The 18451-nt window shown below is 39.3% G+C and overlaps 2 protein-coding genes across 4 annotated transcripts in view; one reads left to right on the forward strand and one right to left on the reverse strand.

Moving 5' to 3' along the window:
* rapgef5b (Rap guanine nucleotide exchange factor (GEF) 5b) overlaps positions 1 to 8848 on the forward strand; it is a 43374-nt gene extending 34526 nt beyond the window's left edge. For both annotated transcript variants that reach the window (XM_027149269.2, XM_027149268.2), the window contains exons 15-26: positions 2108 to 2138; positions 3199 to 3277; positions 3513 to 3662; positions 4012 to 4109; positions 4200 to 4322; positions 5229 to 5407; positions 5749 to 5839; positions 5949 to 5999; positions 6952 to 7039; positions 7123 to 7187; positions 7304 to 7358; positions 7687 to 8848. In XM_027149269.2, coding sequence (XP_027005070.1) covers positions 2108 to 2138; positions 3199 to 3277; positions 3513 to 3662; positions 4012 to 4109; positions 4200 to 4322; positions 5229 to 5407; positions 5749 to 5839; positions 5949 to 5999; positions 6952 to 7039; positions 7123 to 7187; positions 7304 to 7358; positions 7687 to 7805 — 1129 coding nt within the window. In that variant the 3' untranslated portion in view covers positions 7806 to 8848. The remainder of the gene's footprint in view (positions 1 to 2107; positions 2139 to 3198; positions 3278 to 3512; positions 3663 to 4011; positions 4110 to 4199; positions 4323 to 5228; positions 5408 to 5748; positions 5840 to 5948; positions 6000 to 6951; positions 7040 to 7122; positions 7188 to 7303; positions 7359 to 7686) is intronic.
* Positions 8849 to 8868: 20 nt separating this feature from the next.
* LOC113644430 (dynein axonemal heavy chain 11) overlaps positions 8869 to 18451 on the reverse strand; it is a 51847-nt gene continuing 42264 nt past the window's right edge. The window contains exons 71-83 of one of the 2 annotated variants that reach the window (XM_047810833.1): positions 17668 to 17861; positions 17370 to 17518; positions 17012 to 17139; positions 16668 to 16895; positions 15789 to 15980; positions 14849 to 14968; positions 11523 to 11762; positions 11223 to 11405; positions 10942 to 11057; positions 10704 to 10816; positions 9972 to 10112; positions 9646 to 9889; positions 8869 to 9320 (exon numbers count right to left, since the gene is read on the reverse strand). In XM_047810833.1, the coding sequence (XP_047666789.1) occupies positions 9278 to 9320; positions 9646 to 9889; positions 9972 to 10112; positions 10704 to 10816; positions 10942 to 11057; positions 11223 to 11405; positions 11523 to 11762; positions 14849 to 14968; positions 15789 to 15980; positions 16668 to 16895; positions 17012 to 17139; positions 17370 to 17518; positions 17668 to 17861 (2091 nt within the window). In that variant the 3' untranslated portion in view covers positions 8869 to 9277. Of the gene's footprint in view, positions 9321 to 9433; positions 9890 to 9971; positions 10113 to 10703; positions 10817 to 10941; positions 11058 to 11222; positions 11406 to 11522; positions 11763 to 14848; positions 14969 to 15788; positions 15981 to 16667; positions 16896 to 17011; positions 17140 to 17369; positions 17519 to 17667; positions 17862 to 18451 lie in introns of those variants that run through there. The other variant, XM_047810834.1, reaches the window with a different exon arrangement.

The following is an 18451-nucleotide window of genomic DNA, read 5'->3' on the forward strand; positions in this document are numbered from 1 at the left end:
AGTACAGATGTGTTTGTGTGTTAACTCCATAGTTAATGACAGAGCAGGAGCACTGGAAACAGATTAATGTCACTCATTTTTTTGGAACAAGTGAGCGTATTCATCGCATCAGAAAGAGAAGCATCTCTGATTGACTCATGCTAAGATGTTAAAGATTTCGAGACTTCTCTCGCTGTCTGTAGCCTGGGAAACCAGATGAGAGAAAGCAGAATTTCTCAAGGATCAATTCAAGGATCAAAAAACAGAAATAGCATGAGGGGGAAAAACCATGCATTCTCTTTCCTCATTCAACCCCTGTGCATGAGAGTTCTTAACATCTTTTCATGCATGCATTTTTTTTTTTTTTTTTTTAAACCAGTACAGTGGTGATGGATTCTAAATCTGATGGATACTTTACTACTATGATTTCTATCTATCCACCCAGAAAAAAGGCTGGAAAAAAAAGGCTTTCTCTAGTAGGCTAAAAACAGAAATAATTATAAAGCACTACAAATTCCTAAAGCCCTGAGTGTCTAATTTCATACGAGTCATTAAGCGCCACTGTGGAGTGTGACATGACAGACATTCAACGATGAACACGAGAACTGCAAATTCCATTTGTTTAGCCTCTGGTAAAAAGAGAAAAATTTGTTCATAGATATCGATGATGCACTCCTTTAGAGTAGACTGATTTCTCTCCTCCTCTTTCTAGCAGCACACCACCAAAGTGCCGGTATGTCAGCTGATCCTTAGCCAATCGCTCTCAGCTAGCAGGCAGTCAGCAGCTCCACAGGGGCTTTGTGTTTGTCTGAGACGTGTTTATTCAGAGACGGCTTTGCTAGCCCAGTTTCACTCTGACTACTCGGGCTGTGTGTCAGATTTCAGGTTATTGATAAGAACAATATATAAAATACACACTGCAGCTGTGTAAAAAATAAAAAGGAACTGCGGCATATAAAAAAGTGACGTGACATACGGCTAAGTATGGTGACCCATACCCAGAATTCGTTCTCTGCATTTGACCCATCCAAAGTGCACACACACAGCAGTGAACACACACGGAGCAGTGGGCAGCCATTTATGCTGCGGCGCCCAGGGAGCAGTTGGGGGGTTCGGTGCCTTGCTCAAGGGCACCCCAGTCATGGCCGGCCCGAGACTCGAACCCACAACCTTAGGATTACTAGTCAGACTCTCTAACCATTAGGCCAGGACTTGCCCCATACTTGTCATATACTGTCATATACTGTAGATCAATTACTTTAATCAGACACCCAGTGATTGGGGACAATATGAATGTATGTCTTTGAGTATGTACTAATTAAATACCCCACAGTTGTTGAATGCTTGATTGTGATTGGACAGATGAATAAAAAAAACAGCATGATTCAGACAGTGGATCAGCTACAAGGTTTATATCAGTGTACTTGTTCTAAAACATTATGGTTTTTATAGTAACAACTTACAGATGGATCTTTATCTATTACAAAAGTGTGTAATTGCTTAAGTTCCAAGCTTTCTTGCTTAAGTACCAAGCTTTCTGACAGGAGATGTTTATTCAACATTTAGGGCAGAAAGCTCCAGTGCCAGTAAGGTTATTTCAGCCAAAGGTAATGCTTCATGGTATCTCACCTTTAAGACTTCATTTTTGTCTTGTTAACTGCAGCTCTAACAAGGTCAAAGGAATAAATACGGACGTTCCACAACAATAACTATAAAGGGATGTAAAATAATGTGTAAAATAATAATCCAGCAACAGTTACACAGGATCATAATGAGCCACATGACACTATGCCTATAACAACATACCCTAATGTGCTTTATTACACTCTACATATCCTAACATTGTCTCTTGATTGGTGTTTAAATAATGTCATTTACCTGCATACTGCAATTTCAGTGATGACTAGAATTCTAATAATGCACAAACACAATTGAGCACTGAATAATAAAAGCCCTGTTCTGATGACCCCCCCTCTCCTTCCCTCTCTCTCTCTCTCTCTCTCTCTCTCTCTCTCTCTCTCTCTCTCTCTCTCTCCCCCTCCCCACCCTCTCGCTCTCTCTCGCTCTCTCTCGCTCTCTCTCGCTCTCTCTCTCTCTCTCTCTCTCTCTCTCTCTCTCTCTCTCTCAGCACGGTGGAGGAGTATTCTCCCCAGAGGAAGGTGAGTTAACCTACACACACATGCACTCTGTCAGCTGAGCCTCTGATGATCATAGATGCTGTGGAACCTAAAGTCTGCTGCTGTGTACTCAGAATGTTTACTCTTTGAAAGTGAATTATTACGGTGGTTGTACCATTGGGGTGTCCTTTATCTCTTATGATTAAACTTATTGTTTTTTATTGTTCTTTTTTCTTTTTTTTTTTTTTGGCACACTGGCCTTCCAGACAACATTTAGTTAACCACGGAAAATTGTGTTACCACATCTCAGACAGCTATATGTTTTTCTACAAGGTTCTACGAGACTCCTGCTCTTAAATAAGCAGGATTTATAGCAGTGTTGTGTTTTCATTGCATAGAATTAGCAAATACACTAAATGTGGTGAGCTAGTATCCATGGTGATGATTTTTGTAATTTTTTTTATACATATATATATATATATATAATGTTTCAAAGTGATGTCACTAGTCAGTATAATGGTATCAGTGAAAATACAGGAGAAAACAATGAAAGGCTTGCTTTTCTTCTTCCCATGATCTACAGCATTCATTGGGCTTCTTGTTGAACAGTATAATATATTATGGGGTGAATGTGTTCAGGTAACAGGGTTGAGTGAACGTTGTGGGACACGACAGTTTCAAAAATCTTAATAGATGATGTTTCAAGCACAATATGTCAAATGGATTGACATTATAATGATGAGGTTTTTTAATGATATCACATGACTTTGTTGTGTGTTGAAGTTACCTAAAGCACACAAAGAAGTTGTTCAGAAGAACGCTTGTGTTTAAAATGTCTTTCACCTTTACTTCACTTGCACATTTATACAAGTGGCATCACACGACATCGCAATCATAGAATCGCACAAGAATATGGTTTGAAACTGTTCGAGTAGATGACAAATCTCCGTTAAACTACATATAAATCATGGCTTATACATATGCCACATTTGGTATACCGTACATTATGATTCTTTTGCAGCTCTCTGCCTCCGACTCTTACTTCGAACTCTCTCTGATGTTTTTCTTACACTCATTATCCCCAATCCTGCTTTTTTGTCAGAATAAAGCACTTTTCCACCAGCTGAGCCTGAAAGAGACTTGGCAGCCTACCCGAACGGCCCCGAGGCAGAATAAGGAAGGTAGACGTATAAAATATTCCCTCTGATTTCTATCTTCTGGCTCCCAGTGTGTGTTCTTCCACAATCAAGCAGCGGCAGTCCACAGAGCTTTATATACACAACACTGTAGATTTAAACACGAGTCCTCACCAAAAATTGGGCCTCGCTTATAGATTTTCTAATTGATTGTATAAATGTAATGCTGAGTGCTGTCTGGAGGACATGTTTATCTGTGTATGTATGCATGTGTTCTCAGTTCTGTGTCACGTGTACGTGAACATGGACTCCTATGTGAGTGTGAGGACACACAGTGAGGTAACGGTGCAGGAGCTGCTGACTGCGGTGGCTGAGAGATTAGAGTGTGCAGAGGATGACATGGTGCTGGTGGCTGTCACCTACTCCAGAGGTATAAATCTACACTAGTTCAACAGTTACATGGAACATGGAGCTAAATGTGTCACTAGTTCACCCCTATATCAGTGTTCAGGTATGGCAGGTATTGTGTGTGTGTGTGTGTGTGTGTGTGTGTGTGTGTGTGTGTGTGTGTGTGTGTGTGTGTGTGTGTGTGTGTGTGTGTGTGTGTGTGTGTGTGTGTGTGTGTGTGTGTGTGTGTGTGTGTGTGTGTTAGTTGAGAAATTTTAAACTTAACTGCCCTCTGCTGAAGAAAATTGAATGTGTTTCTCTTCTCCATGTGTGTGCACACGTGTGTGTGTGTGTGTGTGTGTGTGTGTGTGTGCGCGCACCTCTGTCCTCAGGGAAGGAGCTGCTCCAGCCACAGCAGTGTGTGTACTCAGACTCCCTGGGTGCTGTGAGCAGGCTGTGTGTGTGCAGGAGAGACCTGACGGAGATCACAGTAGGAATCATTTGCTTTGTGTTCCACACTGATAGACATGCTGAGGAACTTCTGCTCATTGACCCTGTGTCTCTCATGTGATCCGACCAGAGCCTGGTCACAGATAACGGACAGATGCAACAGCCAACAGTCAGGATGCTGACTATGAACACCTGGGACATAGCATTGGCTCTGACTAACTGTGACTGGAGTCTCTTCAGAAATCTGCAGGAGGTGTGATGAGTCTGGCAACACACACACACACACACACACACACACACACACACACACACACACACACACACACACACACACACTATGTCTGTGCAGTTATGCTATCTCACTGTGTCTGAGGTTAATGTATAACAGCATCATGCCTCTTTTACTGACATTTTCAAGTCAAAACAAAGTCAAAAATGTCAAAGGAATTAGCAGTCATCAAGGCAAAAAACTTTATTACTAGGTTTTTTTTTTGCTGTGGAAAATGATCATAGGTCCTGGACCTGGCTTTTAAATTTGGATTAGTAACTGTACTTTCTCATGCAGTTCGTATACAAAGAAGCATTAACATTACGAGAAGTTTGTCTCTTTTTTGGCAGTAAAAGGAACCGAGGAGCATGTTTCACCATATCGACATTGAGCATTCTGTATGTTTATTAGGCTCATATCACTGTGCTGATATCATCATATCACTCTGATATCATTCGGTTTCTAGAGTGACACTACAAAGGATAATCGATATAGTTGTAGTTGATATGGTGCACTTTTCTATGAGGTGATGTTCATTTAGCTTCTTTTGGGAGGAGCGTCCAGTGCCGCTCTGAAGCCATCAGAGATAAAGCTGTAGATCGAAGCTTTCAGACACAGGAAGAGGGTTCAGGACAGAGGCTTTAGCTGTTTCTCTGCTGCATTTTTTTTAGCAAGTGCAAGAGAAAGCACAGAAGCTGACAGTGAGCTCCCAACTTCCTGCAGCTGTTATAACACGAACAAACATGATTTATGTAACTATAAAACGCTAAAACATGTTAATAAAAAAAAAATCCTTGTTGTCAGATACAATTTTATTCTTTGCATATTAGATACGCGAAATCCGTTTGAGTCGGTTTACATTCACTTATCGTCTTTTTCCTGCCTGTACAGCAAGAACTGGTTTATTTCACACTGAGCCGTGATTCTTGCTCCGGCCACACGGCTGCGCTGGAGCTGCTGCTTCAGCGCTGTAACGAGGTGCAGCAGTGGGTGATGACTGAAGTGCTGCTGTGTCCCATGCTCTGCAAACGTGTCCAGCTCTTTAAGAAGTTCATCAAGACCGCAGCCCAGTGAGTGAACCTTCAGTGCGCAACTTTAATGTTATTCATCTACAACGACTACAACATAGAAACCTCAGGCCTCTGTTAAGTGCATTTTAAAGACAAAACCTGACAGCTGTTTTGAAATAAATCATCAAAACAGTGTCTTGAGATGTAGGAACTGGTAGAAACCGAATAACTGAGTCAGAAATGTTGAATTATTAGAAAAGTAATAGCACAACAGCTAATTCTCCGTCTGCTGTGTTTTATATTTCTGATAATTCAATGGCCACAAAAATGAAGTCTTACGCAAGAAAACTTCCTAATAATAAACTCCTAATATCGTTTTTTTTTTTTCATTCCTGCTGCAGCTGTAAAGCTCAGAGGAACCTGAACTCATTCTTTGCCATTATAATGGGTTTGAACACTCCGGCTGTCAGCCGACTGACTCAGACATGGGAGGTAAGGAGACATTGATCGGTCTCACGGTCAGGGCCTACACATGTGCTCTTCCATTTATTTACTTTACTTCTTCTCTACAAAATCTCACAATTTTTCCTGCAATTTGCAGAAAGTTCCTGGGAAATTTAAAAAGCTGTTCTCCGAGCTGGAGAGCCTGACAGTAAGTAGCTGTTTGTGTAACGTGTTCAGTGACTTTTACATATGAGCTATACACATGACATCCATATAGCATCCATATATTCATTCCATAAGTGAGTACACACACACACACACACACACACACACACACACACACACACACACTTAACATAAAGTGCAGTGTTGTATAAAGTACTAGAAAGCAATACTCGAATCGTACTAGAAAAAGACTTTGGTAGAAGTGAAAGTCACCTTTTAGAATATTACTCAAGTAAAAGTCTTAAAGTATCTGATATTTACTGTACTTAAGTATCAAAAGTAATTTTCTGATCTTTACTGTATGTAAGTATTTGAAGTACAAGTAAAAAGTAAAACTTCAGTGATTTTCTGTTGGTATAAGAGCAGGGGCGGTTCTAGGGTTTCATCTTTAGGGGTTATGTCATATATTATATGACTACATAGTAAGCCAAAAGTTATGGTATTATTATTATTATTATTATTATTATTATTATTATATTATATTTGTGCTATCAACTCTGGTAATAAGAATAGTGACATTTCACAACTTTTGGTTGCCGTATTTGCGGCTTTCCGCCCACTAACGTTATAGATAAACGCTTCCAGCTCTGACTGCGCGTGCACGCTGCGCGTACTTGTGTGGAGCTGCGTAATGCAATCTAGGAGCAGTGATTCGCCAAACCTCCATAATTGCAGTCGCACACATTTTTTCTTCTGATTTAATTTTGTAGTAACGAGTAACGAAGATGCTTAGTGGAAATATAACGGAGTAAAAGTATATTTTATATACAGGAAATGTAGTGGAGTAAAAGTGAAAGTTGACATAAATTTAAATAGCGAAGTAAAGTACAGATACGTGACATTTCTACTTAAGTACAGTAACAAAGTATTTGTACTCCGTTACATTACAACACTGACAAATTGGAACATCAAACAATAATTCTGTGTATTTTCAGGACCCGTCCTTCAATCACAAAGCCTACAGGGATGCCTTTAAGAAGATGAAGTCTCCCAAAATCCCTTTCCTACCTCTGCTACTGAAAGGTGCTCCCATAAAATACAGCAGACGCATACAATACTGCTCTGTGGTGTAAAGAGCCCTAAACATACCTTTTTGTTCCTCCTAGATATTACGTTCATTCACGAGGGAAACAAAACTTTTCTTGATAATCTGGTCAACTTTGAGAAACTGGTATGTTTTGTTAAGGCAAATCTGCAACCCCGTCACTTATTAACACACTGCTCACTTCCTACTTCCACTTACTACTGACGTGATCCTTTCAAACTGTTCTTTACTTTATCTTCCAGCACATGATGGCAGACATGGTACGAGTCATTAGACACTGTCAGACAGACCATATGGGTAAGCATCGGTGCTGCTCATTTGTTGAAAGTTTCCGTCTGAATATTTGACCAATTTTAAGTGAATCGTAGCAAAGGAATGTAGAAAACACCGTGTTTCTATCGAGGACTGTTGATGGAACGACAGGAGGAAAAGATGAAGATTGAAGAGAGACAAAAAAACAGTCACAGAGAGACTGAAATTTAATGTCACTGATGAATGATTTTTTGCTGTCTAAATAATAGAGTTCATTCTTGTAACATGGTTTAAAGTATAAGTAAGAAGTCAGTCTGGGAGCTTGTTAAATATTTTGACTTGTTAACGCTAAATTATTTTTGTTGTCTTTAAGGAAACATGTTGTCCCAGAAGGAGAGTCCCGACGTCAAAGCCTACATCAACTATCTACACATCATCGACAATCAGCAGACTCTCTTTGAGCTTTCACACAGACTGGAGACAAAGGTTTAGGACACATACGTGTGTATATGTTTATTCATGTGTTTCAGTGACCGATGAGAGAAGAGCTGGTGCTATGATCCCTCTCACATGACCAAGACACTGAGAAGGTGGGACAATTAACATGCACAGCCACAGGGGGGAGAAGCTGCGCCACACAGACTGCACAGATCACAGGAGAAGAGAGTCACAAGCAGCCAAGGACCTTCAGCTTCAGCAAGTGCAACTGAAGAATGTGGGAGTGCTATTACATTAAGCGAGGCAATAAGAAGGAACTATAATAAAATACGGGACTCTAGTTAACAAGCCTGAACCCAAGACTATGACTTGAACATCTCAGTCACTCACTACAAGGTCTCAGTTTATGTAATGGATCTGTGCAATGCTTTGTGATGCTCATAGATAACTATTTCAGCCGTAGACAATCAGAAAAACAAATCAGGACAATATTTGCCGTATGTGGATTTTTTTCAGGACTTATTAATAGTTGCAACAGAAGCAACCGGTATCAGTGTAATTCGGCTCCAGTAGTTGCCTGGTAGAGACGTACAAGAGATGCTACAAAAAATGGGCAGAGATTTTGGTTGTTTGTAACTAAATTTAGCATAATGGTTTTAACCATCATGCATCAGGGTTACACTATGAGCGCAGAGCAGAGTTTTACCAAGCTGTTTATTTATAGACTCCATGGAACTGTGACATAAATTTACTGTACATCTGCTGATTAGTTCAGTATTAATCAGTGTAGTTGGGAGGAAGGTCTTCACCTCAGAACTGCAGTGTGTGTGGTGTGCTTCGGTCCATATGATTCGGCAGTGCCGCTGACTGACCGCTGCTAAACGTGCACGCTGCAAAACGTGCACTACAAGTGTAAACATTGTAAATATATTAAATTAATTTTCTGGGTTCTTTGTTAAATGATAGCAAAGCAATACATTTGTGTTCATGCCTCCATGAAGCATCATCTGTATGATAATTTGCCTTTTTATTTTGTATCAATTTATTCTTATAATTTAAAATCATTGAAAACAAAACATTAAAACATAGGACTGTTACATCACTGCTTACGAATGTCTTTATTCCTCCTGTCTTGGTGATGGTTTCAGGCTTCAAAGGTACTCTCTATGCACACATGCTCACTGCCTCAGTGGATTACTGAAGTCTATTATAGCTCTCGCTTGAAATAAAACACTTATAATGGGAAGTGAAATCTCAAGAAGAAAAAGAAATCCCATGAGTGACACATCAGGGCTTGTAGGAGGCCGCAGGAGGAAAAAAGCACATTCCGTACGCATTGTAACAGTCAGCTTGCTTACTGTTTGTCTCAGCTGGAGCAGGAACCTAAATGGTTGACCAGATGCTGTGACAGAACCCCCTGCTGTGCCATTACTGCCTGCTGGGAGCACACTGCCGCTCACTGAGAGAAGAAACGCTGCGGTACGGCCTACTCAAACCTATCATTTCCTCCCTGCTCTGCTGATCTATCATTTCCTTGTCCTTTCAACTGAGCCTTGACACACTCTGGAACTGTGGAAAGATTGCACAAACAATCTGTATCTCTCACACACAAGCTAATGAATCTGTTCTATTATTATATAAAGTCAAACATTCTTCATTTACAAGTCATCAGTTGCATCATGTTAGAATTGAAGGATGTTTCTTTATTATTAAACGGCACTTTAAATCATATCACACGCAATAGACCAGAACAATACTGCAAGTAAAATTTCTAAAATGAAAAATACAACACACTTCATGTAACCGCAAAGCAACCATGTTCTTCAGCTTGGTACGAAGCGCACTTAAGTAGTTCTTAGCAATGTAGATAAAGTACCACTGGCTGTTCACTCACACAGAGAGCAGCAGGGCCACTCCTGCCAGCACCCACTTGGCAGGTGGGTGCCGTGTTTTAAGGTGGAAGCTCCAGATGAAGCTGGAACCACGCAGCTTGGTTCTGTACACTGGGCATTCATAGGTGTTGTTCAGCTCCAGCTTGTCAGCAGGTACTGCACGGATGTATAGCACGGGCATGGCTGGAGTCAGGTCCTTTAACACAGCCTCAGACAGAACCCCTGCTGAGGTATCCCATCGAGCACCTGAGGAAATCAGAGCTGACTATATTCAAGCATCCACAGAAACTTAGCACGGTTTATTTGATAACTTGTCCTTCTCACTTACCCTCGATATAGAGCCCATGAACGTATGCTCCTTCTCGAGGTGGGTGGCCATAATCATCCTTTGTCTTCTTGGTCACATCCACGGACAAAGTCATCTTGTCAAGCGGCCACTTATTCTTACGAGCTATGCTCTGCATGATCGCTGGAACATAAAAGATCATCTCAGGCATGGCTGGAACTTGTGTGTGAGTGTGTTTGTACTCCATGTTTTTTTTTTTTTACTTTATGATACCCAAATGACCCATAATGATAGTAGATTAATAGGATTTTTGTGTGGTTTTGAAAACAACCTTGACCTAAAAATTGGTTATTTGAGCATATCTGAACCTGAACCATTTTAAAATCTGGTTTGCTCCAAAAGGTACACTGGGGAAAAACATATAAAGATCCTTAAATAATATACAAACAACGATACAGCATTAATGCCAAACTTTCAAACATAATTGAAAATTAAATATTGAGCCAAGGTTAAGGTTTAAGTGTTGAGAGTTTTTACACTACAGTATTACACAACATGTGCGAGGAGGGAGGAGGAGGGGGGGGGGGGTCGGCTGTCCAGTTAGTGGGATTGGTGTGCATGAATTATCGTCACAAAGTTGTTATTATTATCTGAGTTTTTGAAGGTTTTTGAAGAAAATAAATAATATTATTTGAAAGTCATCTTAAAGGGAGAGGAAAAACTGTGTGTGTGTGTGTGTGTGTGTGTGTGTGTGTGTGTGTGTCACTTGTTTACCAGTCAGGAAAGACTGTGGGCTAAACAGTCCTGACAGCCACACCACAGCAGGAAGAACAAAGTCCTGTGACCAAGTGTCCAGCTCTCGACACTGACTGAGGACGTCATTAAACCTGGCACAGTGCAAAGGAATTATTTAAAACACACCATACTGGAACTGAAGTGTCCTCTCTTCCCATTCCCCCTAATACACTTATCAGGTCAAAAAAAACAACAACTATTGATGAGGTCTGTGTACCACTGTGTCAGTGTGTTTGTAGAGGGGTAAGTCAGTCGGCTCCAGCTTTCAGGAACTCTGTTGTAGTAAAGAGCTGTCTGCAGAGTCTCCTTGTCAGGAGAGATACTTAACTCACCCTAAAGAAAGAAAATACAGTATGATATCCAAAAGGATATGAGAAATAATAGCAGCTTAAACCTATCAATTGTTGACGTTGATAATTTCGAGTTCTTCGGTGACAGTTATACTTCTACACAGAACCCTACTTACAGGGTATCTGTTACAGAAGGTTACTGAGGTACCTTCAGTGCCAGGTCCAGCTGTGTGAGAGAGCTGTGGATCTCAGATATCAGCAGGTTCATGCGCTCACACTCCTGCAAACAGAGCAGAACCAACGGCGTGCGCTCTGATGTCTTAGCCAGCAGCTCTGACACGCTGTATTTCTCAGGCAGCTTCTCCAGAATGTCATCAAGCACACTTTTTACCTGAGGACACAAGTTTAATTACCCACATGTTTCCATTTTGGATTAATTACTGAATTTGCTTTAAAAAAAGATACTAAAATCAGTGCAGTAAGAACAGGTAACATGAGGGATTTAGACCTTCTCCTCTGCACTCTGTCCTGCTTCTTCTCCCCGTGAGTCTCTGCACTGCAGTTCTAACAACGTGTTAAAGAGAGTGTTGGATGTGCTGGTCATAAACTCGATCTCTGCATTAGGATGCAAGCCATAGAGACTTGGATTTTCCTCTGGCAACCTCTGATCCACATAACTGTGATAGCCGGCGTAGTCCAGATCAGGAGGAAGTGAGAAGCCAGGGCAGAGGAATAGGTCTTCTTCAAACTGAAACATAAATGCATTACAGCCATGACCACAATTATATTCATATCAACTGTACTTTTATTTCTTTAGTCGTTTACTATGCGCAATCAAGTACTTGTGTTTTTTTTAAGTGACTCATTTCTTCTCTTCCTTTCTTGTTAAAGTAAGCCTCTGATGACTCTGGATGAGGACACCAGCAATTTAAGCTTACAGAGAGAGATTTGAAGTAACTGGAGTGAAGGAGGTTTTGTTTTCACACGACTCTAGCAACATAAACCTCACCAAAATTTACCATATTTTATTTACCTCCCTTTTCTCATCCCATATCCCGTCTCAGCCAGTGGTTGTATTTCTATATATTTTGCTCTTTCCCCAGTCAGAAAACATTCATCACAGGTCTAATCGTTTACGAATATAAGTTTTAAATTTCAGCAGGTAAAAGTTACACTGTGGGACTGTGGGAGGTTTACACAGCAGTGTGCACACTTTAACTCACTGACTGATGTGTGAATCCACAGACTCCATAAGAGAAGCAGGCTTAATCACTACAGGGACTTAAAACTGCAATAAAAGTGTGGAGCTCATCATGTCAATATCTTTTAGAAACATAAATAAAAGACAAACGTAAGCTTTTTAATGTAATACCACCATAAGACGCCACTAGGTGGCACTAGACACCCAATCAATTACACATCTTTTACCTCCAAACTTTAAAACTTTCCTCAAACTTTCTTGCACCTTAGTGGCACAAGATGTATTTGAATACGTTAATTCTAAATAGAAAAAGTAATAATAATAGAAAATACATAATAATAATAATAATATTAATAATAATAATAATAATAATAATAATAATAATAATAAAGGGGGGCACGGTGGCTTAGTGGGTAGCACGTTCGCCTCACACCTCCAGGGTCGGGGTTCGATTCCCGCCTCCGCCTTGTGTGTGCGGAGTTTGCATGTTCTCCCCGTGTCTCGGGGGTTTCCTCCGGGTACTCCGGTTTCCTCCCCCGGTCCAAAGACATGCATGGTAGGTTGATTGGCATCTCTGGAAAAATTGTCCATAGTGTGTGATTGCGTGAGTGAATGAGAGTGTGTGTGTGTGCCCTGCGATGGGTTGGCACTCCGTCCAGGGTGTATCCTGCCTTGATGCCCGATGACGCCTGAGATAGGCACAGGCTCCCCGTGACCCGAGGTAGTTCGGATAAAGCGGTAGAAAATGAATGAATGAATAATAATAATAATAATAGGAAGAAGAAGATGATGATAAAGAGCTACTATCATACAAATTAATAACTGAAATTATTAATTCATATATTTAAATGACCTACAAATAAAAATGAATTGATAACTGTTTGTCACATCCAGTCAGTGACCTCCTGCATGGCAGAACGATGTTACATCAGTGCTTATAGCACTTCTGATGATTAATTCCTTATTTTTGGTCTTAAAATCATGGATTTATTATTATTATTATTATTATTATTATTATTATTATTATTATTATTATTATTATTATTATTTCCACATTTGTAGTTCTAGTCATCATCGTTTTTTCCAGATTGAATTTTTAGCTTAAAGAATAGTCTAACGTATGAATGATCACTGGTGACTAAGTGGTGTGCCTCAATCAGCTCCCTAGTCAGTCAGTTCATCTATAACACAAGCAATGGTTAGGTCTCTGCTGTGGGACTGTTCATGGACACTGTTGAGTTCCGGTGACTTTCTAATGATCAGTCACTGTAAAAATCCAACGTACCAAAATACTTTCCTAGGTCATGGAAATTTCTTAGTTGTTTTTTTTTTTTTTAATTTTTAAAAAAAAAAAAAATTTATACACTATACACTAACATTAAATAATCATAGAGCACAAATGAATTAGAAACAGAATAATCATTTATTTATTCTAATTACTAATTCATTAATACTAATGATGAATGTATGCTGATGAATAAAAACTAAGCAGAAATAATCGTTTGAGAGCTACAGCAACAATAACACACAACTTAAGTTTGTAGACAGTTCATCCTGAGAGGCTGAGAGTTCATCCACCATTATTTTGACCTGAAAGGCTTCGGAAAATATCATGTCATTTCCAGTGAGGGAACATAGTGAGCATCCCTGGTTTTTAAGGTGTATTGTGGGTTGTGTTTTTTTTAAGGATGATGACTTTCCAGTGCTTTAGAAGGATTTTGTGATTGAGACAGACCATAAAATGTCCGACCACCTGATCAGTGCTCTGTATACTGAACTAGGGAATAAACTGAGACACATCCAAGATTCTAGTAGCTAGCTATATATATATACACACACACACACACACACACAGTATATGCTAGTTCACATCATGGAGTGTGTGTGTGTATATCCATGCACACTCCATGATGTGAACTAGCATTTTTTTGCTAGCACTTCATTAGTAATAAGATATACACGCTTTTTATGAAGGGGCTTGTAAACCGGTATGTAAACTCTTTTTTTTATTATTATTTATTTTTCATAATTTAAATTTCATTCAATTATTCAATATAATCTTCCAATACAATTATATGAGTACCCTACCTCGGTGCTCAGTGCATTAAATTAATAATTATTTATTTACATAATTTACTGGGATTTGTTAAAAGATTTGTAATATATTTATAAAAATATTAAAGCTTATTGAAGGATTTTAAGCCGGGTTCATTCAGGAAGACTGGTTCTAATTGGACGTTGCTGAGAGCATGGTGAGTGGACGGTACAACACATGGACTAGCTTATGAACTGTACAATAAACAAAAGAATAGGTATGCATAGAAGCAAGAAAATACTTCTATTTTATAATTATTCTACTGCAACAGCACTTGTGTAAGACTCTCATATCTGGTGAAATGTGGAAGGAAAAAAAAACATTTATTATTTATTATTATTTAAAAAAAGTATTTGCTGATTTTTTTTAATGTATCATCCGATTTTGTTATAAACGTCTAAGAGATTGGTGTAACAATAACACCAAAAGAATAGAATTTTAGAATATAAGAAAGAATATAAACTATAAAATAGCAAATAGCAAATAAAATCAAATACTAAATAATCATAAGAATTAGAATTAGAATAATTCAGTTTACCATTTTTGGATTAAGGAGCTCCTGTATATATGTGCAGCAGAGTCTTCTATCCCAGTCGTCAGTGATGTGTCCTCCATAAATGATGTCTCCTACTAGATAACACAGATCCTCCCACGGCACCTCCACCAGACAAGAACACAAACACAATTAGCTTTACTTTTCTGCAATAAAAAAAACAGGACCCAACCTCTTTATGCCCTTACTTTGTCATTACAACCTGAACATACAATAAATATGATATAAATATATATGATATATGAGAGTAATTACACACTTATAGTTTTAGTGTTTCAGGAGCAGTCCTTATATTTTTTAAAGAGTTTTGTGATCTGACAGCGAGACATGTCAGATCACACTGGGATAGTGTGACAAAAAAAAAAAAAATCCACATGGATGTGGGCGTCTGAAGGAGAGAAAAGAGTGTGAGTGCAAACCTCAGAGCTGATGACAGAAGCTGGAAGTTCACAGTCATTTGTATCTGTATTGTTTTGCAAATTGCTTCCTTCATCAGGCCTAATTGCAGTGATCACTTATGGAGTGGTGCGAGATGTCACGCGCAGTGTGTGTAATTACATTTAGTGTGACGCTTCATTGGCCGCCTAATGAATCCCCTGTATATGCACATACAGGTTAGTGTTTGGTTAACATAATGAAGGACATTCGTTTCTTGTTTTTTTTTTTTTTTGAAGGGAGGGGAAATTGTGCTGGCAGGATAATTGTTTGTGACCAGCATGATGCAGAGACAAGAAAAAAACGTTATGAGATCTCACAGAAACAGTGAGAAGTGAGACTGTCCTTGTTCTCTGTCAGGTAGGAAACAATAAACCATGTCAAATGATATCAAAGCAAAAATCTACAAATAACATAGAATGCATTTTTCCAGCAAATGATTTAAAAGATATGTAACAAAGAACAAATTTAGTGCCTACGCTGTACTTACTTTTGAATTAACCTCCAGGTAGTTATACAGCACATTAACGGAGACGGTGAGGTCTCCGGTGTTAAACGGGTAGCAGCGATTCCAACCCTGAGACCCAAACTTCCTCCTCTCACTGACGCACGCATGGAAATAGCAGAGAGAGAACAGGAGTGCTTTAAACTCCTGCTCATGTGAACACATATCCAGAGTTTCCTAACAGTAGAGAGATAGAAATTTACTAGAGGCTTCAATGAAATGCACTGGTTTTGATAAGCATGCATATAAATTCCTCCAATATGTAATATTCTGGAATTAATAAAATGCCCAAACAAATATAAACAGTATCTGAACGTGGGTAAATATGATCTACATGCGTGTAAGTACTGAAATCTACACGTTCCTGAAGTTAAATATGTTTCTCTTGTGCACGTATATCAACTAGGGCTAACGTGATTTAACATTATATAGTCTGTTAACCCCGAAAGATTGTTTACCCCTAAATTCCACTGTAATTTCATAACCTAGTCTGTGTGAAGGAATATGGAAAAACGTGACGACCAAATCTGACAGAATTATAAATGTACAGCAGAAAAAGAGTTTGACTGACACTTGCTGTATTTAAACACAAGCATTGTTGTCTCTTTGCTGCTTTGGGCTTTGTTCATGCTAACCCTAAATGGAAAATAGCTCCGATCAGTTCTATTCTGTTGACAAGCTTGCACGTTATTACTGTATTTTTTAGACACATTTTAAACACATCAACTCTACAGCTTGTCTATGTGTTCTGTTTTCTCTCTATTCCTTCTGTTATTCAGATTCTGACCAGTTTTCGCATACCACCGCACATATATCTTAGTCTTAGGTTATGGAGCTTCTCCTCCGTAGCTGGTGCTTTCTGACCTGGCTGAAGTTGTGCAGTGCGACATGAAGGCTGGCGTTCATGCCTGTGGGTGGCTCACTGGTCAGTTTGAGCGCGTTTTCCAGGATGCCTCTGGGAATGATGTGCTCCTCAGGGCTGGAAGCAGGTTGTCCGCTCATGAACACTCTGTACTGCGGGTGAGCTTTGCGGCCTGTATTCTCCAAAAGAGCTTCCAGATGACCCAGCCAACGCTCCACTAAATGCACATTCTGGTTGAAATAAAAAATAAATAAATTACATTTTCAGATTTTCTTTTTTTATATCTGATGGACTTATGGTACCTACCATAAATACTATAAGGAAATGTTGAAGAGTGATATAGTACCTGTAGAATGACCCAGTGGCCTTTTGTAGCTGCCATTTCTAGAGCTTTCTCAGCCACACTCTCCTGGCCCTGTCCCAGTGAGATGTTATGAAGGTTCCCCTGATCTATAGAGAACCCCAGCTTCAGCCCTACACATCAGATTCGTACACAAAACATAATTAATGGGGCAGTTTCTGTGCTTATGTTTTGCAATAAAACCTATGAAAAGAAAAAATGGAAACGTAATCCTGAAAAGAATATCTTTCTTCTAGATATCTTTGAAATTGTATGATTACTACAGGTCTACGTACAAGATAGAGGTTTACTGTAATATATATGCCACTGTCTGTGAGAATAACACATTCATTATAGCACATACCGTGTGTTTCAACATCTTTCAGTGGGTTGACTCCAGGAGACAGGATAAAAAAGACAGGTGTCGAAGGACTGCTCTCCTCATAAGACTTCTCAAACTCTACCCTCGTTGTTTCCACATACCTGCAACCCAAACTCTCCTCCACAAAGTGCCTACCGTTAAATAATAAATAAAAAATACTGACCACTGATATATTTGCAGAGATCACTTGTCCAATGTAAATGAGGGTTTTTTTTATGCATGTGGGCTAAAGTGTCATTTACAAATAATATTCACATTTCAGTTGTCTGACACTTCCCACCTGAGAGCATAGCTCATCCTGTCAGGCCGCAAGGCTCTGAGGATAATGAGTCTCTGCAGAGTATTTTTCTTCTTCCAGTCCAAAGGGAGGCGCTCTCTTTCAGGACATTCAGACTCCACCAGCTTCCTCCAGCGCTTAGGAGAGCCTTCTATATCCCGGTCCAGACCACGAAACGCTTCCAGCACTGACAGAGCCTGAGGTTAAGATTATATTAGACTGAATACAAAGTGTCTTCAAGTAGTTCAAGGTAAGCATCTTGATATCAATTTTAGTGCTAATTTTATTTCTCTGTATCAAAATGATCCTAATGACTCAACATGTGAGTGACCCTGTATTATCCAGCATGGGGCAACATAGAAAGTTCTGAAAAGGCAGGATAGTAAAAGTACACATTTTGATGTTAATAAAACTTACCTCAGAATGTATTAAAAGAAAGAATTAGACCTATGAATTATAAGTTTTTCTTCCCTGTTTGCACTTCAATATATATTTTATAGAACGTTTGAAGTTGTCAATGGAGAGAATAGCAGGAATTTGGAGTGAGCAATTAAATTTGGTTTCTTTGCCATTTCCAATTTCATTTGTATAACACAGCAGAAGTCTCAATTAAACATGCCATTTGCCACTGTTGCAGGAATTGTGATCATATCATGTTTCCAACCCTAACTTCTACAATTCAACATTTATTAGCACATTTAAACACATTTAGTAACCACAGACAAAGTGCGCCTATAAACAGCGATCTTCTTACAAATCCAAGCTACTCTTTCAAAAACTCCAAATC

This window comes from Tachysurus fulvidraco, chromosome 3 (assembly GCF_022655615.1).
Source record: "Tachysurus fulvidraco isolate hzauxx_2018 chromosome 3, HZAU_PFXX_2.0, whole genome shotgun sequence".
NCBI classification, from domain to species: domain Eukaryota; kingdom Metazoa; phylum Chordata; class Actinopteri; order Siluriformes; family Bagridae; genus Tachysurus; species Tachysurus fulvidraco.